The 26,615-nt window shown below is 41.1% G+C and overlaps 1 protein-coding gene across 1 annotated transcript; it reads left to right on the forward strand.

The window, feature by feature from the left end:
• The first annotated feature begins 291 nt into the window (after positions 1-291).
• On the forward strand, positions 292-14,755 carry LOC149284909 (protein Niban 2-like). The gene is made up of 14 exons (XM_089496051.1): positions 292-301; positions 3,305-3,435; positions 3,719-3,847; positions 4,258-4,363; positions 4,456-4,620; positions 6,850-6,965; positions 7,195-7,299; positions 10,967-11,129; positions 11,349-11,536; positions 11,777-11,932; positions 12,403-12,519; positions 13,024-13,131; positions 13,455-13,566; positions 13,680-14,755. Exons 1-14 carry the CDS (start codon positions 292-294, stop codon positions 14,753-14,755), a joined length of 2,682 nt encoding a protein of 893 aa, XP_089352177.1.
• The last annotated feature ends 11,860 nt before the right edge of the window (positions 14,756-26,615 follow it).

The following is a 26,615-nucleotide window of genomic DNA, read 5'->3' on the forward strand; positions in this document are numbered from 1 at the left end:
ACCGAAGACGATGAATAATGGCATAGTCATTGACTTGAGAAACAAAGAGAAGAATCTCTATCTTTAAAATAAAGTCTAAAAAACACTCCGGTCTTTAGGTGTGGTTTCTAAATGTAAAATCAGAGAACTTCTGGCTTGATGCCCGTCCTGAGAATTGTGTTTTGCTTCCATATTCCAAACACGGGTATGTTACGCGGGATAGCAATTTTACTTTTTAACAGTTGGCAGTCCTTTTAGAAAACTATATTCTTACTTTCTAATAGCTGTCAACAGTCCAGAATTTCCGTATACATGCAAAAAGGTGAGGAGCTATGACATCATACCCAACCGACGTGACACAGGCAGAATCATGGACTCGCATACAACATCACATACAATCCAGAGTCCTAGTGTGGGATGTCTAAAGACTGAGGTCAACCGGGGTAACACGGGCTTAGTTTTGAGGGCCAATGTTAAAAATCGCATCAGATTAAATAGTAGTCTACATGATATACTCTCATAAAGGGGCGTTTGGGGCTCTGTCGGCCAGCTGGCTATTGTCTAGTGTGTCAGCCGGCCAGTCTGGGCCCTTCCAATAAAATAAATACATTAAAATGTATGCCTGATGATTCCACTCGCAATGTCTATTGTTTGCTTATCAGCGTTAGACAACTAAGTGTCCAAATATTCTTCTGAAGGGTTATGGGCAATAATCGCACACAGGTTGACGTGAGGTTTGAGGCTCCTCTGAGACTGCCATGGTGCAGGCGGCTATGTGTTTGATATGGAAAACGTTATATTTTCAGTAAGGCTACATTTTACATGGCTAAAGAACTATTTTTGGAAGAGGTTTGAGGCTCCTTGTTTTGTGACCACCCCCCCCCAACCTGAGCCTTAGGCCTAGGCAGAATATGTCACCGTATGAATGTATTTAGCTAAATGTATTGGAGACATTTGTGGCCCTACACAGTTTGCTAGAAAACATACAGGAGTAAGTGTTCAGCTGCAGCCTTCATGATGTATACAGATAAAATCTACAAAGATGGCTGCCACGTAGGCGATGTACCCCACAATGCACTCAGCAATTTAATTGCACAATTACTCACGGAGGAGAGTGAGGGGCGCCGAGCGAGCGCTTGGCGCCACTTTCTCTCCTTTGTGCCAATCAGTGCTCCCTCGGCACCAAAAAAAAAAGAAAAAAAGAACGTGTTTCAATCCAACCCCCCGGCCGACGCCACTAACGCAATCTGGGACACGTGGTCGCCCTATTTGTACCTGTTGTTGTTGTTGTTATGTTTTGTTTTATATAGCACAATCATAATCCACCGCGCTGTACAATGCGGGCTGTCATTTCCGTTCATATAACACTTGACATTTTTATAATTTCCAGTTTCTCGCAATTATTAAGGTTCCAACCAATGTGTGCGTATGAGGATTTTATTTTGTTCATATGACATTTTCTTTGGGCTGTAATGATGATGTTTCTGTTGTCTGTAGTTCTTTAAATCAGTTGTTAAATCTTACTAAATATCGAGATCCATAGAGGTTTCACTTTACTGCCCTTCCGCATACAGATAGAATCACCATTCTCTATTACAAAAATAGTAGTTTTTTTATCTGTGATAATTAAACGTTTAATGGAGTTTTGTTTGCTCGATAATGTTTAAGAAAAAACACCCTGGAGTCCTCTATTATCACCCCCCCTTAATTAATTGGTATCAGATCTGTTTATATACAACGGCTGCACAGACAGACACCGCAAACTAATAAAACGGTTCCAAGAACTCTCATAAAGCAGCCGGCCAAATTCAGTGTAACATGGCACATGCGTAAACATATAAGATACACAGAAAACACGTGAATTCTCTGGAAACATTGAGCGATACACAAAGCATTGCTCAATAGGTAACATAAGCATTGTTTTCTATTATCTAACTAATAAATGTGTACTGAGGGGTGGGGAGGAACAATAGGATGATGAATATTCAAGGGACGCTCCAGCCATCTTATGCACTTTAATGCATGTGGTCCCTTTACATTTCCGTGGCGTCCCCCTTGCTAATGAATGGGGAGGGGGGGTTCTGAAGGATCCCCCCTTGTATGTATACGTTCCTTGCCCACTCCCTGACATGCATGTGGTTCGCTTCCAGTCAGCCCTAGAGCTTTCCTGCCTGGTGGTGGTGGGTGCCATGGCTTGGTGCCAGTAATGGTGCCATTTTGTGCACGTGTCTATCCGATATTGTTTGCATCTTTTATTTTTATTTTTTTGGTGTACATTGAGAAATGTCACAGTGGAGCCGGGTCCCCAAAGACTCAGCTTTTTGGGTGCATTTCCCCAGTCATATTTTAAGCACAGGAGACCGGTAACGTGTGCTTTCTCAGTGCACTAATAAGGGGTTAAATGTGCACGTGTACCTGCACTAATTTGCAGTGATTTGCATGTTACGGTACATGTGGCTTTCCGGCTGGCTTTAACCGAGGGTTCTTCGAGATCTTTGCATTCGCTGCTTTTCTAATGAAGTCCCTCTGACTTATTTCCCTTTTACTTGTGGCCAGAAATACTGAGACCTTCTCCTGCAGATTTCTGGTTATGAGTTATACAAACACGCCAAGGGTAAAAAGCGACGCTTGGATAGAAGCGTGTAATATGATTACTAATGGCTTTGGAACAGAAGAACATCCGAAAGAACTTTATAATTTTATAAAGGCATTCAAACTGTGTAATGAATGATGATGACCATGAGCAAGGAGGTAGACAATCAAGCGTCACTGAACTGAGCCTGTACAAGAACCACAAATTAATGAGTAATGGAATACGGGGAGAAACAAATAATCCTCCTTCGCTGTAGAACTTTTCAGTTTGTGTAACAGTGATTCATGTCCCTCTCAACCATCTGTTCAGGGGGAGCTTCTTCATCACATCGGATGTCCTCCTACCTACTCCCCAAATGACTGAATCTTACTTGCTGCTAGGCTACCAGATAACGTTGTAGATCAAAAATAGAACCCAACGCTGCCAATTTAAAGAGGACCTGTCACTCAAAACAACTTTACATTAACCAACGGAGCGTTAAAAATTTTGAAAACCACTGGACCGTTTGAGAAATGTGAATATTTCTCATCTTGGATATTATTTTGAAGATTTTTCAGTAATGTAGTTTGGGATACTACATTTTTTGGTACTAAGCTAGTAATCGTGTAGTGATTTTGGTTCGTCGTCTTTCTCCCCATCTCATTTAGAAAAGAGAGTAGGTAGACCGTCTGCAAAGAATTTACACTTTTGGATCTTCTGGAACTTTGACACCAGGTTTCTCTTGTGTTTTAGACTGCACAGGAAAGCTGCTGACCGAATTTGGGAAAATCTACGAGGAGCAGTATGGAGTTGCGCTGTTCAGTAGCGTACGCTACGAGATTGAAGGCAACGGAGGCCCTCAAACACAGCTATTGCATCGAAAGGTAAGCAGCAGAGCGTGGAAGGAGATGTTTTGGTGATGCCTTAACTACCGTATATCATAAAGATGTTTGTAGCGTGAGGTTAGTTGGTGGGATTTTGTCGAAACCTGGTAAAGAAAGTGCAGACGGCTGAGCACAGATAGGGCAAGGGGATACAAGTAAATATAAAGGGATATAGACATGGCAGGGCCCCCTATGTCTCTTTGTGTATTTTTTTATTACATCATCTTTTGCTGTGGTATCCACACACAGTTTACTCATCCCCCCCCCACGAATCTTTTCTCAGGTTCCTCTTAAAGATCGGGTGATATTTTCAGGGAACCTTTTCCAATACCTGGATGATACCAAGAAATGGAGGAATCGGTTCTGCCTCGTTCCTCATCATTATAACCCTATGCTTTACGATAACAATCTGGTAAGTATACTGCAAGAAGCTTGAAAAGGGAGGTATTTCTGCCTCCTCACCTCTTTCTGATACATTTTAGCAATTAAATCACGTTGGTGCTGCTTCTTCCTGCGTTATGTAGAGTTGGAGGTGTTTCTGTCTGTTTGGTTGCAAATACCATAGAGATGTCTCTTAAAGTTGCACAATGTACAGTATTTATGAGGCCCTTAGATTATCTCTATGATGCCTTCTTCTTGGACAGCAGGAGTGTATGGCTTTGTTGTGCAGAGACAAGGCGGCAAAGAATTTTTGTTGGTCAAACTAGAGCAAGAAGAGCTACCGTAAAAATATATACAAAAAATTAACAAAGCCATTTACCTAAGAAACACTCTCTTTTATTTTAAGGGTGACTCACACATTGTTTTTTCTTCTTCTCTAAGGCATATGAACGTGGCCTGCAGCCAAGGGTTGGCATCAACTGCGCCGGGTACAAGGTCCTGACATCCTTGGAGCACTATGTTGAGTTACTGAACGCCAGCGTACCAGGTGTGTGTCCTATGTACCGTTTGGGCTAATTTTTTTCACTACTGTGCTCCCCGTGACTTAACGCTCCTTTTTCTTTTCCATTTTATGTTCAGGTGGGAAGGTGAAGGCAGGCAGCGGGCAGATGAAATGCGCAACTCAGTTCCCAGTGATCCTGTGGCATCCGTACTGCCAGCATTATCAGTTCTGTGTGATGAATGAACGCGAACAAGACAAGTGGAGCGCCGTATTCCAGGACTGTGTGCGCCATTGCAATGACGGTATTTACTAAAGGGAGACCGCGTAATGATAAGCAAAATATCATGCAGGGATAAGGCTCTTGAAGCCATCAGTAATGCCCAAATGTTTCTGGGTATTAGCAGGGGAAACATGGCTTTTCCCTTTAATTTATTACCAAGGCACACCAGTTATTTAGTCTACCACCAGTGCTTACTGCCGCTTGTACTGGGCAGGCACACGTAGGAATATAGGGCACAGTCCCAGTGTCTGCCACAGTGCTAGGGCAGCCTACTAGAAGGACCGGTGAGCTCTTGGAGTTAAATTAAAGGAACACTAATAGAAAAAAGACCAAAGAACGGACAGGGATGGTAACTGTGGAATGTTTATCACAGGGATAGGAGGCAGGGTGGTAATGTTGGATGGGTAATATAGAGGAAGATAGCAATGTGCTATTGGTGTGGGTAACAAAAAATGGGCAGATATTGTGGAACCAGTGAGCAGGCCTTCAGGCAGGGCAAAAATGTGATGGCAAATCCATGGCCTTCTTACCATCCCGGGATCAAAAGCCTAAAATGGTATCTTGGGCTCATGGGTCCTGGCGCTTTAAATACCCATGTTATCAGATATAACTGCTATTGGCTGATGGAAGTAGGCACCTGCGTATAATGCGTTTAATGTCTTAAGGCCCTGGAGAATTTAGGTTGAGGCCCTGTGCCAACCACAGAAGATCTTATTCTACTTTCCATCTGCTTATCTGGAGAAGGTGTTCTTTACCTATTAATCTTGAGCTGGCCATTGGCGTTTATCGCGTGCCACCCACCTGCCTCTCTACCTCCTCTATCGCAGGGCTTAGTCAATCGTTATCAAGTCCTCCCTTTATATACATTTATTAATCAAATGTGTCTCATGGGAAGTAACGCCCTAGTATTCTGTTTTTCAGCAAGATAAAGTGGCTTTAGTATTCTCTAGCAATTATGGAGAAATGCAGTTTGGGCACTTGGGGAGAAGAGGGTAGTTTTCTTTTTCATTGCCCACTGTGTAGGGGAGAAAAGTGACCAAATCCATGGGTTTTCTCAAGCTATTGCTCCCTTCACCCAAATCCATCCATCCAACCCCCAACCTTTTTTAAACATGAGGTTGGAGTCGTGGATGAGGTGGGTCAGATATTAATGTTTGGCTCTCCACTCATCTCTGAGGATATATCTGCATAGTATAATTATGTTTATAGCGTTCTGGGGTTTACCAGGTTTTATTACACTATTATGTTAGTCCAGGTGTCCAACCAAAGCTTGCAGTACAATAAATAAAACACAGAAAAAAGTACCAATTAAAAAATAATGCCATGTGATGTCCTTTTTAGTAGCTGTAAGTAAAGCTCTTTTTACTACTGTTTTTATCTTCTGGTTTTCAAATGTTCCTGTCTTTGTGCTTCTCCATGCTGCGTTTCTATTGTTGTTCATTTTTCACTTATAATCCCTCTGCCCCATAATCTTCTCTCCCCGTTTTGTGTTTTCCCTTCTCCCTATTGTCCTGCCGTGCCCTCCTCAGACAGAAGAAGTATTCCGCCTACACACAGACACACACAATTGCACTTATGTAGAGCACACCTGCGTGTCACACCTGCGGTGGCTTTTAATACCCATCTTAGTGCCTGAGATGTGTTTGCGCAAGCATGAGGGAGAACACAAAACATTATTTTATGATAATAATGTGAAAGATGGTTTGGGGCGCTGTGTAGGAGCTGGGCTGCTGGTTGAGGGAGTGATTGACCTGCTATGACATCCAAACAGGCATCCTACAGCTAGGTCCCACCAGCTGCCCTTTCCCCTTCCCATCTGGCCTCTTACATCAGACTGCATGTGGGGGCACAGAGTGGTGCAAATAGCAGCAAAGGCGGTAATAACATAGGAGGGAATTGGGGATGGCAACATAGGGAGGATGGGGCAGGAATGTTGAGGCACAAAGTAAGTGGGGTAGCAAAGCAGTGGTACAAGTCTGGCTTGGTTTTATTTGAATAATTCCTAAACAGGGTTTGATTTTAGGCAGAAACATAGTGCCATTAGCATCCTAGTGACATTATTCATAGTTGGGGCTAAAGACTAAGAGCTCAATGTGTGATTGCAGCAGGAAGGACTGGTTTTGGGGGCAGCCCGGGGAATATAGTATTTGATTAGGGGGGCAATTGATGTGGTTTTGCATAGGATCTGAAGGAGGCAGCTTGTGTTGTATTCCAAACAGTCCATGAACAACTGTGTCTTCCTGCATATCAGGTATCCCAGAGGACCCTCGGGTGGAGTCGGCAGCATTTACAGACTCTGTTCGGCTCTACAGACAGGCGCGGGATCACTATGGGACCTGGGACATGCTGTGCGGAAACCAAGTGCAGGTCAGTGCTTCTGAGTGTACTCAGACTTCTCCGCTGATGAGGGACACTTCAAGAAGATTGCATTTTGTTAGCCAGAAGGGATTTTTTAATGCAGCGCCACAACATTAATTTTTCATGTGTCCTTTACCCTGATTGTCCTGGAGCCCAAACCCATTTAATGCATCCAGTTTGAGAAAATGTCCCAGGAAATGATGCCCCCATATCTCTTCTCTCCCCGTGTACTGCGCAGGTCCTCAGTAACCTGGTGATGGATGACCTCATTCCCGATCTCAAAAACGCCATTTGTCCAAAGCTGAGGGGGAAGCCCCAGGAGAAGCAGAGATCTTGGCTTATGGTGAGTCACAGTGAGGGATGTGGACACACAGGAAACTGAGGTTGTCTATGAATAGATGCAGAACGACCGAGACCGCATGGTGTCCAGATGACTCCTTAGATGTGTTAAGGATTTTTGTTCTGCAGGCTAAAGCTTTTTATGATGTTGGCGTGTTGACAGCTGGAAGGGTTTCATTTCTTCTGGTTGTCTTATGTGATTTCAATGTTTAAGAACTGTGTCACTTATCGTCTCTTGAAAAAAAGGACAGGCTGTGATAAGCACAAGGAAAACACTCCATTTACAAGAGCCCTCCAATTAGAGAGCTTTGATATGGGCAACTTGAAAAGAATCTGCTGTCTGCAGCCCGCTGTCCCCCCACCTAAAACTGATACTGTTACAATCAGCAGATGACTTTATACACTTCTGCAATGGCACAAAAATGGGCTTAATGACTATCTGACAGATCTGGGCACTGGTTGAAGAACCCCTTCATCTTAAGTATGTTACATTATTGTTTTAATTGGCACCACAGCATATGCTAAGGGCCAAATCTCTCTTTTTTCTGCCTATTGAGCACCCTTGTGGTCATGAATGGTCTGGTGAGGTCTGGTGATATGCCTGCTCTGTGTTAGAATGCATGCCCCTTAAGGCAAGGTACCTTAGTGCAATTACCCTGTTTCCCCCATCAGCTATCTTTTATGTAGGCTTGCACCATACAGGGGTTATGTATAAAGTGCAAGTCTGGGGCAAAGCTCTTAATTGAACAATCCTCTAAAACGCTAAGCTGGTTTCCATGGTAATTGCTCAGCATCGTTGGCACAGAATTGCTTTTTAAGCTTTCTTCTTTCAAGTGCAGAACATTTTATGTAATATTGCTACACGCTTACCCCTACATGCTGGCGTGTCATATTATTGCTGACAAATCCCAGTTCTCACACTCGGCTCACCAGGTTTTTAGTATAATACATGTCACATTGTCTGCTGAGAGGCTGCGTTAATGGTTTGATTACATAATAATAGAAAAACCCTGCAAAAAGTTAAGTTCCATGTACAGCTGGATGAGCAGGTGTTGGGTTTAACCCAACTTGTGGATTAATTCAGTCTTGTAAACAGAGGAGATGTACAAGATGGAGCCGAGCCAGGCAAGACCCTTCCTCTTCTCTGTTTTGATACGGACAACAACACTGACTTTTCCACCCGTTTCCAGCATGTCCTTTTCAGCTCATGTATGGTTCTACGAGTCTACTTGTACCTTGCAATGGCCAACCATTCCGACTCTACTAGCTAGCTAGCTACAGGTCCACATAATGGGTATAATATAATAAAGCTATCGAGGCAAGATAAGGAGGACTAAGACCATTTCAAGGTTGTTTTCATGAATGTATGTGGACCTTCAGTACTCTACAGTCCATGCATTCTGGGGCATTGTGGCTGTCTGTGCCCCCTCTAATGGAACACACGCAGACTTCACATCTTGGGACCGTTCCTTTCACAGCTCTCTTTACCTCCTTCATACTCCCAGCTGTGAAGGATTCATTCCTAAGGCATAACGGGCTTGAACCATCATTCTGTTTTTCCAGAGAATGCTTTAAATGTTTGTACTAGAAAGATCTTTTACTAGAACTGTTCCCAGGCTTCACTCTCTCTCCCTGTAATATGAGAACCTATTCAGTGTTGTTATTACGCTGACACTCTATATATCCTTGTGTTTATTTACTGTCAGATATTTACATAAGAAGTCTTATAGCATGACTTGCTCATCCGAAAATACAACCCTCTAGGAGTTGGACTAGTTCCTCTGCTTTCTTTCTTTAACTATTATTGACTATTTTTTTAATAGTATTATTTACTATAACCCATAGTTCATTATTAAAGAACGTTGCTGCAACAAGAAACCGGATACTTAGTGTTAGCACAGACCTCAATACGCTTCATAGCTTAGTGGGTGGTCAGGAGAGATCAGAAGATCTCCCCAACTGGTGCATGATGCTCATTGTTGGTAAAATTGTGACTGCCCAGTGGAAAGCGGGTCAGATGGGAGTTATGTAGCAGCTGACAGCTAGAAGAGGCAGTCGACATGATTCTAAAACATAACTCCTGCCTCCTGTGTCTGTTTACACAGATCACTTGGTATATCCTGCTTCTCTGATTATTCATGGCATTATTTGCCTGGTAGAGCCTGTTCCCCAAGTTTTGCATGCATATATTGCATATTGACTGATAATGTTTCTATGCACAATATACTGCACCCCAACGCTGCATCTTCCAGTATGTTAAATGAACAATCTAATGCCCCTTAACAGCTTTGGCCAACATGAATCCAATTTCCAAAAATGTATATATGTGTGCGTGTGTGTATGTATATGTATATGTGTGTGTGTATATATATATATATATATATATATATATATATATATATATATAACACATATATTCTGTTTACATGTACCAATAAAGCTATACATTATATATATATATATATATATATAATATATATAGGATAGAAAATATACCCTGCTTTTGTTTACTAGTTATATGCTGCTCCATGTAAAGCAGTACACTGCTTAGAATACACACCCCTTCCGTTATAAATGCACGCATGGTTAAGTTTGTACACCTACTGCGAAGAAGAAGTCATCAGACATCGAAATATCATTTCAGTCAAAGAAGTGAAAACAGGAAAATGCACGCTAAACAAACCAGAGAAATAACTGAAATGCAGCACACAGGTGGATGTTCTGCTTCCCCTTTCTGTGAAGTAGTTCGTGCATTCATTCACAGTTACAGGGGGTGCATTGGGCTGCTTTCTGTGAAGTAGTCCCTGTATTCATTCATAGTTACAGCGGGTGCATCAGGCTGCTTTCTGCAACGTAGTCCTGCGTTCATTCACTGTTACAGCAGGTGCATCAGGCTGCTTTCTGCGACGTAGGCCTGCATTCATTCACCGTTACAGCGGGTGCATGGGACTGCTTTCTGCGACATAGTCCTGCATACAGTTACAGTGGGTGCATCGGACTGCTTTCTGTGACATAGTCCTGCATTCATTCACAGTTAATGTGGGTGCATCGGGCTGCCTTCTGATGCCCCAAGTTATGTTAATCAAAATTAATTAGCCAATTAGAGTAACATACAGGCGGATCTACACAGCTGAGGCAGTTGAGCTTTCTTAATAAGCTTTAGGTCCACCAGGAAAATATGGAGTAATGAAAGGACATTAAAAGGAAAAGGAAAAAAACAATGTCCTGACTATATGCTAGAACAACCCAAAAATATGTCATGTACTACTTAAAGCTCATCTGGATATTCTTTGAGGCATAACACTTAGTGTGACCCTCTATCCCATCCAGAAAAAGTAGCAATTTAAATATAACCCAAACGTATTAAAGTGATCCTGGTGCAAAGTTTGCAGAGTGGTTCCTTTACCACATTTCTGTTGATTGGAGTATTCCATTGACTTTAATGGCACTTTTCAAATAACTTGCTCTAGAATAATTTACATTGTTTTAACTTCGTTCCCACGATAGCCCATTTTCCATGTACACGACTGTCTCAATATGTTGCTGTCAAACTATTTTATTATTTGATGTATGCCCTTGGTCCCTTCATACATTTTTCTGTGAGTGATATTGTGTGCTTTAACAGGAGCAAATAAAAAAAAAAAAAAAAAAACCTTCTCACGTTCTTCCAGATTTCAGACACCGTGTACAGAATGGTGCATGAACAGGCACGGCAATTTTATGAAGGGCTGGAGAAGAGATGCACGGAAAAGAGGGCAGAAATGGAGAGTCAGATCCGAACTGATATGGACCAAATTATTTCATGCAAGGAACATGTATCCAACAAGATCCGAGGTGAGAGCACGGATGGGATGGGGGCTTCTGATGTTTTTGTAGCATGATTGCCATGGAGATTAAGGGTAAAGACTCACATTCTCTACATGACAGTTCAGGGGTAATATTTTACAAATATGCACAATAACAAAAGCAAATGTATGAAAATAAGATGGCGAAGCCCCTGAGAAAGAATATCAGGCTGAGACTTAATAACTTGCTAGTTTCTTCTTTCCTCAGCTTCCATGTTGCCAAAAGCTGAGCTGTGTGTGAGGAACCATGTACAATCTCACATTCCATCAATCCTGGAGGCCCTTATGCTGCCAACCAGTCAGGGCTTTTCCGAGGTTCGAGATCTTCTCTTCAAAGAAATCACAGAAATGAACATGAACTTGGTGAACGAGGGAGGGCGAGACAAACTGGGAGAGGTGAGGTTTTGGCGGATTTCTAGTCCAGTCCAGTCCAGTCCAGTCCAGGCTAGGCTAGGCTGTAGGCACTAGAGGCTGCAGGACTAACCAGTCTGGTGTAGATTTTTTCTGCATTGATATCCTACAGTATAGGTTTTCTTCGTCACCAGACGTGAAATACTTGAGTGTTACTGGTGAATACCGCGGAGCAGTAAGGAGAAAGTTTGAGGACAACGTTCTAAATGCTTATTTCTTATACAGCACATGGAAAAGGTGTCGCAGTTGGCCTATCACCCTGTGAAGATGCAGCCCTGCTACGCAAAAATGGATCAGCTAAATCTAGAGGGTCTACAGCAGAGGTTTGATGTGGGAAGTCCATCTGTTTTCAAACAAAGAGCTCAGATCCTCATGAGAGAGGTGAGAAAATGCCCATCAACAGCTGTGTGAATGTCTCCAGCCTGTTCTCACTTGTTCCAAAAGCATTTTCAGGTCCGAGCCTTTGTTGATACCCTTGATAGGCCTGCTGGTTTTAACTCTGCAATTGACTGGAGAACAATAGTTTATTTGTAAGATGTATGAGAGCCTCATATGTGACACATTTTAAAGCCCAGAGATAAGTGTGAGATGATGGTGCCCTCTTGCGGTAGTTATACTAACTTTATATTAAATTGGTATTGCACAATTAGCGATTCTTGCACAATGACATGGCAGACTTTATGGATGTGGCACGTAAACACTTAATACATCGTAATAAGAACTTCAAGCTTTTATTGGGCTTGCAAGTACTGATTTGAAAATATATATTCCATGCTCTATAGATATCTTAACTTTCTAAGATATAAAAAGGGGTGTATGATTTATATTATATTAAATTCTTATTTTTCCAGCAAACAGACAATGCAGTCTTCACATTTGAGCAGATGGTGCATCAGGAACTCAACAAGCCTGAAGGAGAAAAGAACGTTTGTAGAGATATCCAGCGAATATTAGAACGTGTTCTGAAGGTACAAATAGATAACTCATGTGAGACTCAGCCTGTGTAAATAATATAATTAATATAGAATATTAAGTTTAACAAAGTACTGCATTTTCTTAAAGATCCATAATTGATCTTTATCTTTTATTCTGATTATCCCTAAATATTTGACAAAAATAGTCTTTATTTAAAGAAAAAAGCATCCTACATGATCTGGTTTGATAAATCTGGGCCCCTCTCAGCAACCTTTTCTTACTGCATTTATAAATTCTGAAACACAATACATTTCAGCCATTTTGGCTTCTCAAGAAATGCTGTTTATGGTTGCTTTATCATATCTGCTCTTCTGGATCTGATCTGTAGTCAGTGGGGAAACCTATTAGTGTTCTAGATAGCGAATGCCACTTGAGGATTAATCTCGTCCCTTGTGAAAAGCATTCCTATCCTTACATATTTCTTCCTGTTACCCCAAATTTTTATTTTTTAAATCAAATGTCGCCTGACGCTAACAGACATCTTGCAAACTTTGCAGAAATATGACTATGACAGTAGCAGTGTTCGGAAAAAGTTTTTCCAAGAAGCATTACTGCAAATCATCATCCCATTCCTGCTGAAGAAACTGGCACCCACTTGTAAATCGGTGAGAATCACATAAATTACACTATCTAGTATGTTGAACCAATAAACATTGTCAAATCTATTTTATTTTTTCCTCTGAAGGTTTTAAACAAAACATAAGCTTTTTATTTTCCAGTGCATGACATTTGAGAATAAGGCATATTATTACATGATTCATTATTTTTAGTTCTGGGTTTTGCAGAATTCAGTTGTAAAAACGTTTAATTCCATAAGCATATTTCATGACATCTTCTAAATCCAGAGCAGTGATGTACGCAGGATGTTAACCTCAAAGGAAGATAGATGCTCTTGGATCTTATTAAATTGTGAGTCTTTTTTCCCCAGGAGCTACCCCGTTTCCAAGAACTTATATTTGAGGAACTGTCACGATTTGTGCTGGTGGAGAACATTTATGAAGAGGTTGTGTTACAGAGTGTGATGAGGGACATTGTGCAGGGTAAGAATACCATAATATTTGATAATAAAAGGAGGGATAGCTTTGCCACAAGTAAAGACAGCATCTCAAAGTATTTTGCTAACTCTATCAACCCCGTTTCTCCTCTCTTGCAGCGGTCAAGGAAGCAGCAGTTCAGCGCAAACACAACTTGTACAGGGACAGTATGGTGATGAACAACAGTGACCCAAACCTACACTTATTAGGGGATGAGCCATCCATTGACTGGAGTGAGCAGTATGCTAATCCTAGTGAACCCTCGTCTGAAGGCCGGTATGGTAGAATCAGGCAGGTGGTTTCAATTATCCAAGAGGATGAAGGTGTTGAGTCAATAGAGTCCTGCCAGGAAGCACCAGCTAATAGGGTTATCCCAGAAGAACCAGAGATCAATGACGTTGCCAAAATCCGAGGTATGTTGGTGAAAGAATTTGACGTGAAAGTCCCAGCCAAAGATGTCCATGTTGAACAAATATCAAAGGCACCAGTGGAAGAAAAGGTTATCCAGACACAAGAAGAGCTAAGACCTGTTCATGATCACCGGTCACAAGGAGAAGGGGCTACACATGAAGAGACTTTCTCACAAGCTCAACAGATGACACATGAACATGAAGCAGATTATACCAAGACAAGAACAGCAGATGAAGTGGGGTTTCAGAGCAATGCACAAGATCCCCATGGCACAGCTGAAGAACCAGAAAAGCCTGTTGGGGGCTACCAAGAAGTTTCAGAGGTTTTGAACTCTAACAACCAATCACATGATACCAGGCAAGGGGAGGCAGAAGTCGTGGCACACGATGATCAAGACGTGGCAAATTACGTTCATGCGGTGGCCATGGAGGCTGTAGCACATTATGTTCAAGAGGTGGCACGGGGTGATCAAGAGTTAACACTGGATTATATATCACATCAGCACCCCGAGGAGACACCAGAATACTGCTCCTCGCAACAAGGTGACAGTACACAATGCAGTGCTATGGTCTCACCTTGTCAGATGCAAAGCGAAGTTATTAACAACCTTATTATCCCTTCAGAAACAGAGAAGCAATCCTTACCTGCACAAGTCATACATTCCACGCCAGATGACAGCGGATTTCAGTCTCCGATGAGTGAGGAGGAAGAGGAGAGTGAGGGATACAGAGAAATTCCAGTGCCCGCTCCACGAAAGAGAGACGAGATCATCACCCCGTTCTGAGCCCTTCAGATTTGAGACTTGATCAGAGTTGGAGGTTGTGTAAAATAAACTCCTGTGGTGGGGAGACGCGACACCAGATTCTCCCTCGATTGGCAAAACAAACTACTTTATTTAAATGCTTTTGTGGCTCTGCTATTCTTCGCTATGCCAGGGCTGACGTCTCTGTCCACTGCGCACATTCCTTACTAATCCAGATTTAAAACGTTACATATCATTGCGGAAATATACTATTTCAGACTCATGGCACATGGTCACCGTACCTCGATCACTTTCAACTTTTTCCTAATCCCACTTCTGCACCTGTCCTTTTAAAACCGGCCACTATTGCCGATTCACTGACACCCCGCTGTGTTTTCACCTCCCCCTGCACATTTTCACGCTAACTTGTAAATACCCTAATGTCATGCCCCACCGATATCTTCCAATACTGCCATGTAACACACAAACGTGTCGCTATTCCTCTGATACTCATATGTATATTACACACGATCACATGCAGCAAAACCATAACACTAACACAAACATTCACATTTACCTTTGTCTGAAAATGCAGATCTTTGTGGCAGATTTGGGGCCTTGGCTTTGATTCTCCAACAACAAAGGACCTTTCTTACCTGACATTGTTCAATCTAATCTATGACTGTACTATAGCCCAGATGTTAGTATTTATGTAGATCTGAATGACTCCCTACATATTTGACCCCCCAAATGAAGCAGTCCTGCCTATGTAGATGTAACACTCTAAGACCACAAACATAGCTTCTCCTTTTGTCTTAGACAAACAGAAAGTCCCATGCACGAGACTTGTCTTGTTCACGCATTTCCCATTGTATTGCTTCATTACCGTGTGCTATGCAAGTACGTGACATTTTGAGACTGCTCAATCCCCCATCATTATGAGACAGACCAAGGAATCCTCGTTCCGGAATACCTTGACACTAAACATTCCAACGCAAGACCTTCTTAGCACATGATTATATAGGGTTTACGGCCCTCTTGAGACCAAACAGTGCCTTTATCCCCCATAACCAGATGTTTTGTTCCCCCCCAAAAAATATATTTTATTAAATCTTTTAAGTTTTAAAAAAGAAAAAACAAGCTTTTAATTCTAATAAATAAACTTTATTATAGGAAAACAGGAGATGTGTGAGGAGCTTATTGCGAGGTTGGTTGAGGAGTGAGGGGAAAGAGTCCCCAGGCCTGTTAAAAACGTTAAGGCAATGGCTGACGTTAGGAATACTTTGTCTTTTCATCAAGCGATGCTGGTATATCATAGAAGAGTACATCCTATGAGGCTTCTAACCATGTTCTTTTGTGGGTCCGCTGCCTCAGTTCCGACCAAGTGTTTTGAAAGTCCTTCAGCCGGTGTAAATGGCCATCAAAACCATCATGGAAAAGTGTAGTCTCTTTAGAATATTTCAAATGAAAGCAGTGCTTCAGGGGTCCGGTTTCACAGGTAGCAACCTTTGTTGCAAACAATTAATAAAAATCCTCAAAGACGAGAGCTTTTAAAAATCCGGTTGAGTTCTGGAGTAGCTACGGTGATAATTCGAGTGTTCTAACTTCTAAGGCTCCTTGATATCAGTTGATCAGATCATTCCCTTTACTGGTATAAAAGGGAAATTTAAAGGAAAAAGCCCCATAAACAGTAAAAACACCCAGAGGGTTTTAGGAGGTAGGAGCGCTAAGACAGAACAAACAAGTTGTGGATCAGCAGACTGTGACACAAATTATATAACTATTAGGAAATGGTGTTCCTCTTGCTAGGTTTTACTGTTTTTTTTTCCAGTAGGGAATCGTAGGTGGGCTCCATCTTTGGCAGACCAAACGCTGATAAACGTGATTTTATCTTACAATACATGAGGTTTGGAGTACTTAGAAAGAAATGGAAATGCCATGTAGTATCCTAGTCCGGAGCCAATAATCACCGCTATGAAGATGGAGGCGTTGTATGACATCACACACAACATAAGCATGTATCCAAGAACGATTTGGACCATATGAACAAGAGAAAGTGAACAGTGCAGGAACCACCACCTGTGTACAAAAAAACCCAAAACATGACACATTTGTAAATTGGTTCAACATGCAAACTTATGAAGAACAGGCTTATATCCACCTTTATAATCGGGGAAAGTTACCGTTTTTAGCATAACTAATAGCTGGCAACTGCCGTGTAATTGTTTTGGAGATATTTGGTTTAAAAGTGTGAGCTTCTACAGTTAATCTTAGCTATAGTAGAAGATAATCGGAGAACCACCATTTTTAAGGATAAAAGAGAAGCAGCAGCTTGACACAAGTACAGCCAGTGTGGTGCGTGGCAATTAAAACCGTCTCACCTGCAGTTTGAGGCTACGTGGCCCACATAGAGAGACCCTGATGTTTCTGTTTGCTGGTAAGAAATGGTGTCTCTTTCCTGCAAAGGGTCTGCAGTCACAACCACAGCTGCCTCCGAGTCTGAGGTCAGGAATGAGGAAGGAATAGGGTCGTGAGTCACTGGGAAGGCCAGCAGGGTTCTGGTAAGAAGGTTAGACTTCCAGACCTTTGAGACTTCATAGAGAATGGTAAGGAGAAGGACAACCAGGAATGACAGTATGAGACCTAGAGGGCAAGAGAGTAGACAAAAGTTATATGCAGACTTCCGTTTCCCCATTTTTATTATTATATTATCTATATCTATGGCCAACAATTTCCGGAGCGCTTCTTACAGTCCATACATTAAACTAGACTAAACAGTCTAAGACAAACATTAGGCAAAGGGGACCCTGCTTGCAAGTTTACAATCTAGAAAGAATGGTGTATAGAAATACACCAGATTGAGAGAAAAAGGGACCGATAGTGCCATAATATATGAAGGCTGATGGGGTTGGGAACAGAGAAATATACACGGGTGGGAGGTATTGGAAAAAAGTCCTTGAAGGTTTTTGCCTGGGGTATTAGGTAGAAACCGGAGAACAAAGGTTTGAAATCCAGTTATGTCGGTACCCTCTACAGGCTGATGCCTTGAAGTGTAGTTGGGTCAGGCCCTCAACTTTAACTTTTTACTTGGGTTCAACCAATACACTGGCAACAATTGTTGGGCTTACTTACATTTTAATCAAATAATCTCATTATGGTTTATGTGGAAGAACTGAGCTGAAGACCTAGAACAAAAAAGTCTTCAACCCCCATAAAACATGAAATGGAAGTTAGAGACATGAGGAGGAAAATTAAATTAGGATGGTCTATATAGAGAATGATGAATTGCATACATATGATGAGTATTTCTGGGTTTGGGAGTTGCCAAAGAATATAATGCATGCATGGCAAGAGACATATGACCTCGAAATGGAGACAATGATATCTGCATTATTATCAGGGTATAGATATCCAGCTTCACTGTATAGTGTTAGTGTGCAGACAAGCACCGTCACAAAAAGACTGAGGACCCTTGATTATTTCTTGACCTTCAGTCACCATTAAGATTCACCCAATGATGTTCTTTTCTGTTTTTGGCAAGGGGCAAGGGGCAAGCTATGTCAGCTATGGTATGATTTCGTTTGTGCTAGCCAATTGGCTAGCAAGTTTATATGTACATTTTCTTTCTGTCTAGCTGTAGGTTTGTGTGAGCAGATGTTCCAGGTTTGTATATATGGAACTAGTTTATAGTTCTACCATTTGGAACAGGGGTCCCCAACTTGCATGAACCACTGCTACCTCTCTTATCTCTGAATGATCATGAATATATCTGGGCACTTCCTAGGGTTGGCCAGCTGGAGGTCCTCTAATCTGAGTTCATTCGGGTTGTGGGGCCACAGGTAGAGGCTGGGCTTGCCCAACTTAGACTTTAATGGGAAATAACTAGGCTTGGAATGGTGGGTCCTCTCCCCAGTGATTGAAGAACATTACCCCAAGTCTCAGGGAAGGAGTGCTTATACCTGGGAGCCATCCAGGTTTTACCCAGAGACCCTCCAAGTAGGGGAACAGTGTTTCTCCAATAAAGGCTGTCTGGAGCTACTACCCCCTTACACAAACCCGCACTTCCAGAAGAGGGAGAACTTCAGGAAGGTTCTCCCTCTTACCTCCCAGAAGTAACCCAACCCAAGAAGTTCCCAGGTGTGCACATGAGCAACCAGCACACTCCACATCTACACGAGGAAAGCTGTGTTAGAACAGAAACTCCCTGAAAGAAATAAAATTAAAAATGTTTAAAATGCATCTTTAACCCCTAAAACACCCCCAATACATTTACATAGCAGCTCTTGAAGTTGTTAAACTATAAGTATTTCCAGTTAAATAACTTAGGATAAAGGTTGGAGACCTCTGTTCTTCATAAACGGTTTCTTAATGAATGAAGAACTAATGAGATTCCACCAAAGATCTATTGCAGTCATAGTAAAGATTGTAATAGTTTTTCTTGTTGTTATTATAACCCCATTCCTTAATTTTTCTTGCCTGCGAAATAACCACGTGAACGATGTCAGCTTCCGCTTTCGGAAAAATCTACATTGTCTTAAGAATTTTTAAGGTAATTTGGTTATAATTTTGTAACCAGGAAAAATCATTACCTTCTTTGGCTTTCCATTGCAATGTGAAAAAAAGAACATTGTAATATGTATAAACTATAGAAAATAAATCTTAATATAGAGATTTGGTCATTTTAGTTTATGTTCAGTAAAATAGGTCAATAATTAAAATTCATAATAGCATTGCCCGAAGATTCATCAAGGGAGGAGACGGCCTGCCCGAGGCCAACGATAATACCAGCTAAACTGGAAAGTGATCTGCAAGTGTTTACTTGAAAATACAGGCACAGGGATCTGAATATTGGAAATAACATTTCACTGAGATTGTAAAATATACATGACATTTTTATTTTGCTTATTCTTTAACGCTATTAAATTGGTTTATTTAGTGGACTAAACTGTAAATCTGGAAAATGTGGCAGGTCAATTCACCATTTATTTACCAACTGTCTTCTGGTGACTTTTACAAATTCTACAACGTTAATTTATAATAATTTTTTTTTATATTAACCAATATTTCCCGTGTCCTGGATTATCTCAATCTCTGACACTTCTGTATCTTCCAACATTATTCTAGCAGCAACCTGGGGATCTTAATTTGTATGCCTTTTAGGTCGTGTGCTCTCCTTTATCATACCTGCCAACAGTCCCAAATTTCCCGGGACAGTGCGTATGAGTTTGGTGAGTATACTTTCGGTATATTTTTTCACATATTGAAACATTTTTTATTGAATCCCCCTCTACCTTCAAAGGATATAAGAAACAGAGCAGGACAATGGTGGTGATGAATGGCCATCGCCACTTTCAAGGGCTCCAGTCACATCAGAGGTAGAAGCCGTAACTATGTATTTATTAATAGCGTTTGAAATGTTTCCTTGAGTAACCGGTGTAGATCTCGCTGGTGTGAAAATACTTCAGATGGATCACTTTGTGAAACTGTTCATGTTAAACATTAACCCAGAACACCTATCGAGGTTAGAAAGCCATGGAAATTTTACTTTGGAAGATATTACAGCCTTCTGAGCTCTCCAGTCCTGGAGGCGTAAATTAAAGGATTAAAGAAAGGTCAAGAGGAAAGTATTTTTAATAACAGGAGATTAGCTCTAGGACTACAGGACATTATATGAAAAAGCGCCGTTCCACATAGACAGAACTTTAATTGAGATCTCTATTGTGTTAAACAAACTTTAGCAGACCTATTATTATATGCTTTCCTCAAAAGGTTTAATGACTTAAAAACTACACCAACTTTGTTTGTTTTTTCATCTTCTATGGCAATAGCCTATCAGTGCCTGCTTCTCTGTCACATGACAATTAAACATCCCTTAAAAAACCTTCCATTGTGAAGAGTTTGGGAATTCATCGGTATTTCTAACGCTGTGTTTATCCAGGCTAAATAATTTGCTTTTTAGAATGCTTCGGAGGCGCCTACACCCATCTGGAAACCGAATACTTTTTTCTCAGCTGTTTGTGCTGTCACGGTCTTTAGAGAAATAAGTCTGTATCGATGGTTTGGAAAGTACATTTACAGTAAGAGCTGGGGTTCAGATAGTTCACCCCAGAAGGTTATGCCACCTACCTGCCAGTGTGTGGACCGTCCAGAAATCAAAGAGTAGAGTAACATTCTCGGAGAAGACAAAATACATCTGTAGATAAAGAATATATGTGGACAATGGGCTTTATACACTGTATAACCCAACCCCTGGCTCCCACTCGTTCTCTCGTCTATTGTTCCGGTCGTTCTTTTGTATGTTTTTTTTTTGTATTGTACATATAGCCTTGGTGAGCCAGGTTGTGAGGTGGCAGAAAAGATGAAACACATCCATTCACCAGAATAATTTCCAATTTTTAAGGGCCAAGCCTGGTGAACTTGTCTAGATTTTGCTTTGCATGATGCATAGTTAATATGCAGCGGTCATTGGAATGTCACCTCGCCGTCTCAGCAACGCACTTTATGGGGCCAGCTCAACCCTCCTTGGAGAATATACTCGGTAGGGTTGGCCCTTTACTATGGATAGTGAAACGGGAGCGTGAAACGTTTCATCTCACCGCAACTCAAAGTTTAGGGGGAAAAAACCAGGATATATCAATATCCTAAAAAATTCTGTTGCAGAAAAGGGGTTAATATCCTTTGCGATAGGTCACAGAATGGAGAACTAACAGGGAAGAATTCCGCATTTCTGCAAAGAAGAGGGTTAATCAGTAAATTACTGATTTAATTGGATAAGTCATTTCCTAAGAGATCTGTTGTTGACCAACTTCTGCTTGTTATCTTTATGCATAAGGTTAACCCTTGGCTGCCAGAGTATGCAAAACACAGTAGGTTACCCCTATAAATAATTCAGCCCAGGAATACTAGCATTATAGTCCATAGGATTATTCTGGGTAATTTTTATGCCAGCCGAGTTGCAGCCTTAGCAATGCACAGCCAAATAGAATTTAAAATAAACAAAAGGCTTCCCAGTATGTCTTCTCGGGGACTGGGTTATTATTATTATTATTATGTATTGTTTTATATAGCACCATCATATTCCACTGCGCTGTACAATTGGTTAATCACTTTTCTCTTAACTTTACTTTGCAAGTTTACCCGTAACAATGAAAAGATTAACCTCTGATGTGCAAACCTGTATATTGCAGGAGAAACAATAAAGAAATAGCAGAACTGTCGGTGAATGGGTTAACTCACCTGCATGGCATCTGCTTGGAACTTCTATGTAAGGAGGAGAGCCCAGGAGATCCTGCACCACTACACTACATTTGGTGTCGCCAAATCAGCTGACTGTGTCGGCTCGCTGGTGCATGCTGGGAAGAGGGGGGGTTATGTCTCCATCGGTTTCCACGCCTACACTTAAAAGCTTATTAACATGTTCACTGCCGGAAACACTGTTAAAGGGACATTGCTGTATAAAGATTACGAGGTCCCGCCTAGATGAACTCTATGAACAATTAAATCTACACATAATCCTGTCCCAACATCTATAAAATAAATACTCTATAATAAAAATATATAAATAATATTAACCATACCTCGTAACATTTCAAAATGTGAGAAAGGGACATTTTTTTTTTTAAATCGCTCTCACAGAACTCATCAATACAATTGCACTTTACAATGCCGCACTTGCATCGCTACTTAAAACACGCTACATTTTTGTCAGCATAGTCAAGCATATTAAAATTAAAGAACACATCGAATTCCCATGAGGCTCAACCAGACATACTACTTCCATGATGCTGGCTGTGCATCATGGGAAGTGCACTTAACAGTATATGTTAGCTGTGAATTACAATTCCCATGATGCTCAGCCAGCAAGATGTCCACATGACTAGGCATCGCGGGAGTTTAAATTCACAACTAACACCTGTCATATCATCTGCTGTTAACTACAGTTCACATGAGGCTCAGCCAGACATACTGCTTCCATGATGCAGATGCTAGCTGTGAGCTTCAATTCCTATGATTCTCAGCCAGCCAGGTGTCCACCATAATGGAAAGAGTAGTCAACAACAGCAGAGATTTTTTTTTTAATAATTAAAAAAAGGCTAATGTTAGCCTCCCTCCCAGGACCCTTACACACATCCTTTACACACACCTGCCCATAAACACACATATACACATACAATGCCCTTATACACACATATATACACGTACACTGCCCTTACACACGCCTCTCCATACACAGCCCTGCACTATGGGTAAACAGGACATAAGAAGTACATAAAATGTAGACTTACAGAATCAAAAGGGCCCTGCTGGAACGAGCTTACAACCTACATACAGAAACAGAACTTTCACTTATAGTGTGAGTGGTTATATGATATAATCTTATCTAGCTGTTGCTGATAAAATGCTTTGTTTTTGGCATTTCAGATAAGCCTGCGGCATTACTCTAAGGCTGCAATCATTATTATTGTCAGGAGATTAACTGTATATGTGGTGGAGATGTGAGAAATGCATTGTTACATGCCTTCTTTAAAGCAGAGCAAAGCAACTCTCAATGTTTCATAGGGTCAGGATTAACCCCTTAAGGACAATGGGCGGTTCCTAAACCCATTGAAAACAATGTATTTTGAGCCCGTACATGTACGGGCTTTGTCAAGTGGTTAAGGACCTCGGGGGGGGGGGGGGGGGTGGCTCTAGGCACACACACATACTTGTAATGTTACCCTTAAGAGCACCCAACCTCCAGCTACAGTAGGCCACTGCTACGTGGACTGCGGTGGGTTCTGGTAGGTTACTCATTAGTGTACCGGGGTCCCTTTAGAGGTTGTGTTCCTAATGGATGATAAAAGGACACTTTTGATTGACAGGGTGCGATCAAAAGGTGGGCGAGCGACAGGGCAATAACTTAACTAGATCAGTGACTATCCTAATGACTATGACACCTAGACGTAGAATATTGTGTTTTATTTCCATGACTGAATTGATTGGACTTTTAGGTAAAGGAAGGTATATAATGAGGCTGTGATAATGTTCTATTGCACTATGGGAAATGGATAGTTTGCATGTAATGCACTGGCTATGGCTTTGGTGATCGTATATGATATATATCCATAAAATACACACGTGAACAATTTGCCTACATCAATTTAAATTAAAGTAACAACACAAATGATACATTTAGTGGCATATTCAATTATAATGTGTTGTGGACATGGATTGCGTTGTCCATTATTAGTGATTCACGTCACAGACACAATATCTGTACCTCCCTTTGGATAAACCACTCCCCTAACTGTGGCATATATTACAATATCAATTAGTTCTATTGTTTATACTTCTATTGTTTAAGAAGTGCATTACCTCTACCACCAGGTAGCACTAGAGAGTGAGTGATGTGTACATCTATTGTTTATCTAAGACCATAGATAATGGCTACCTACATGAAAAGCCATGTGGGCTATGCCAGGAACAATGGGATATCAGGAACTTCAGGAAGAAGGGGGGGCAGAGGAGACTGGAAGGAGATGAAGGAAGCAGCATGGCAGAAGCTAAGGGAGCTGTGAAAGTTTGCCAGAGAAAAAGTATGCAATAGAAAGCTGCTCTTCCATCTTGGGCTAGTTAAGTGCCAAGAAGCTAGGACTAGTTTAGTGCCTAGTATTGTAACTAAGAATTAGAAAACAACTACTGAAAGAATCCTTTAAAGTCTTTTATATGAACCTGGTGTCTAGAGCCATTTTGGAAACTGAACACCAAAGGAGTCATTTGATATGCTGATACTCTCTGAAGTTAAGTACATATGTTATTACAATGTTATTAGAATATAATTGTTGACTGACTGTAACTTTGTTATGGTAACCTTTTTTGATATATTGTTTTTACCGCTAGAGGTATTAATAAAGTATATCATTATATATCATAACATCTGTTGGTATTCGTCTTTACATAATTTAACTGTATTCCTGAATCAAATTTATTGTTGTATTGTTATATATGTTTTGTCTTAATTGTGTATTTAAATATTAGCATAATTTTGCATAAAACAGGCCACGACCACAACATAATGTTTTTTTCCGTTAACATGCATTAATTTCTATAGTATGTTATGCATTAATTTAGAGATTTCTTGTTTTCCGAATCATTATCTGCCGTCACTTTTTCTTTCACGTTTCCCATACTTACCGATAATCTGTTAAATTTTAAACATATATATTGGCGTTTACAGATTTATAATATGCAATTTATATTTAGCGGAAACTCGGTTTATGTATGGGAACAATTATCCTAATGTACTGTTCCCAGGATTTGGACAATTATTATTATTATTGGAAAAGTGAGTGGACAATAGTAAGGGGAGTAGGACTGAAAGCAATTAGTTATCGAGTATAGTCCCTTAGCTAGCAAGTATCTCAAACATAATTATAGTGATTAGAAAAATAAAACACTATTAGTTTTAATAAATACATTTAATCATAAGAAAATCATATGTAATCTTTGTCTTTATGATGCTCCCTAGAAAAAAAAACATAAGCAGGAAGCATTTAACCATTAGTTATCTGAATTTGCCTTTCTATTATATATTTTTTTATCAATCTGCTGTGCTAAATATTATATTTTACCATCTATCATGTAATTTTGTACAAAATTCTTCAAACAGAGGTGGTCCACTTTCAGAGGTAGGAATACAGCGGGGTCGGGTATCGTAACGTTACATGACCCAGCGGTGAAATCGCTTGCTCAGTCTGCGAGGCAAGGTAAGGGTGCGAGGTAGTGAGGTGTGGTTGATAGTGTGGGGTAAGAGGGAGTGAGTATGTTTTAGTGTACATATGTTTGGGTGAGGAAGTGTGTATGTATTGTGTTACGGTAGCTGTGTATATGTAAGCGTGGACAGGCAGGGGTTAACAGGTTCTAGGATACAGAGATGACACTTTCACTCGAATGAATCGTGCATAATATTTAGTAACCACATTGAAATTCAGGCATCATTACCAGACAAAAGAACAATGGAACAGATTATGCTTCCCAGTGCGAGACGCGCTGCAGGGCTGCGAGACGTGCTTCAGGGCTGCGAGACGGGCTGCAGGTTAATTTGAAAATGCTATGCTGTCCTGGCCTACCTACAGCACGTTGGTACCTCGTACTGAATAATATGCCTTCGGGGGGTAAATGCGCTAAGCAGGTCGTTTTCTTGTTATCCATTTCTATGGTCTGTAGCGCTCAATCATATGGGAAGTAGAAGCACCAAAAAGGTTTTATCTGCTAAACAAATGCAGGAAGAATGGCCAGAACAGAATGTGCACATAACATAACATGTATGTAAGAAGGCGTCCTCTTTAACATGCTTCGTATGTCCAGGGATTTCTTTTTTGTGCACACGAGGCGTGAGCAAGACATGGGACATGGCAGAACTTGATCAGACAAGAATGGGAGTGGGTGATGCCAGCATTTATACGACTCTCGGCTCTTCTACCAAGCATGATAAAACGGCGGCTGGCATGAAGGCTAGATTTATATTAAAGAGGATATTAGACACAGAAATAAAGGTTGGAATACAGCACTCAGTTGTGAGATGGTGCACGAGCCAGGGTACCACCAGGTTGAGAAAGACCTGTGTGTCGAAAAGTTGCCCGTGTGAAATAAACTCACCTTACCATTTGAGTGCTGAGCCTCTGCTTCTTTATTTTGGATTTAAAGAGGATATTAGACACGGTGACAATTGTAAAGTAGGACTTATATTCAGGCCTAGACGTTGCCTGAACCACCACCTCCATCTTCACATGGAAGCCAGGAGGGTTGGAGGAAGACCTGACGGAGGAAGACCATTACCTAGTGAATGAGGAAGGAAAAGGAAACGTGCTAGAATTAGGTAGAATTGGATAGTGAATAGACAGGGGTCAGAACAATCCTCTGG

The sequence above is a fragment of the Sceloporus occidentalis genome, unplaced genomic scaffold (genome assembly GCF_023333645.1).
Source record: "Sceloporus occidentalis isolate IW3139 unplaced genomic scaffold, rSceOcc1.0.p SCAF_87, whole genome shotgun sequence".
NCBI lineage: Eukaryota > Metazoa > Chordata > Lepidosauria > Squamata > Phrynosomatidae > Sceloporus > Sceloporus occidentalis.

Excerpts from the sequence above, each read along its gene's own strand:
- LOC149284909 (XM_089496051.1), top strand. Across the intron at positions 4,621-6,849 it reads TGTGCGCCATTGCAATGACG|GTATCCCAGAGGACCCTCGG; the intron begins GTATTTACTAAA and ends CCTGCATATCAG. Across the intron at positions 11,933-12,402 it reads CTCAGATCCTCATGAGAGAG|CAAACAGACAATGCAGTCTT; the intron begins GTGAGAAAATGC and ends TTATTTTTCCAG.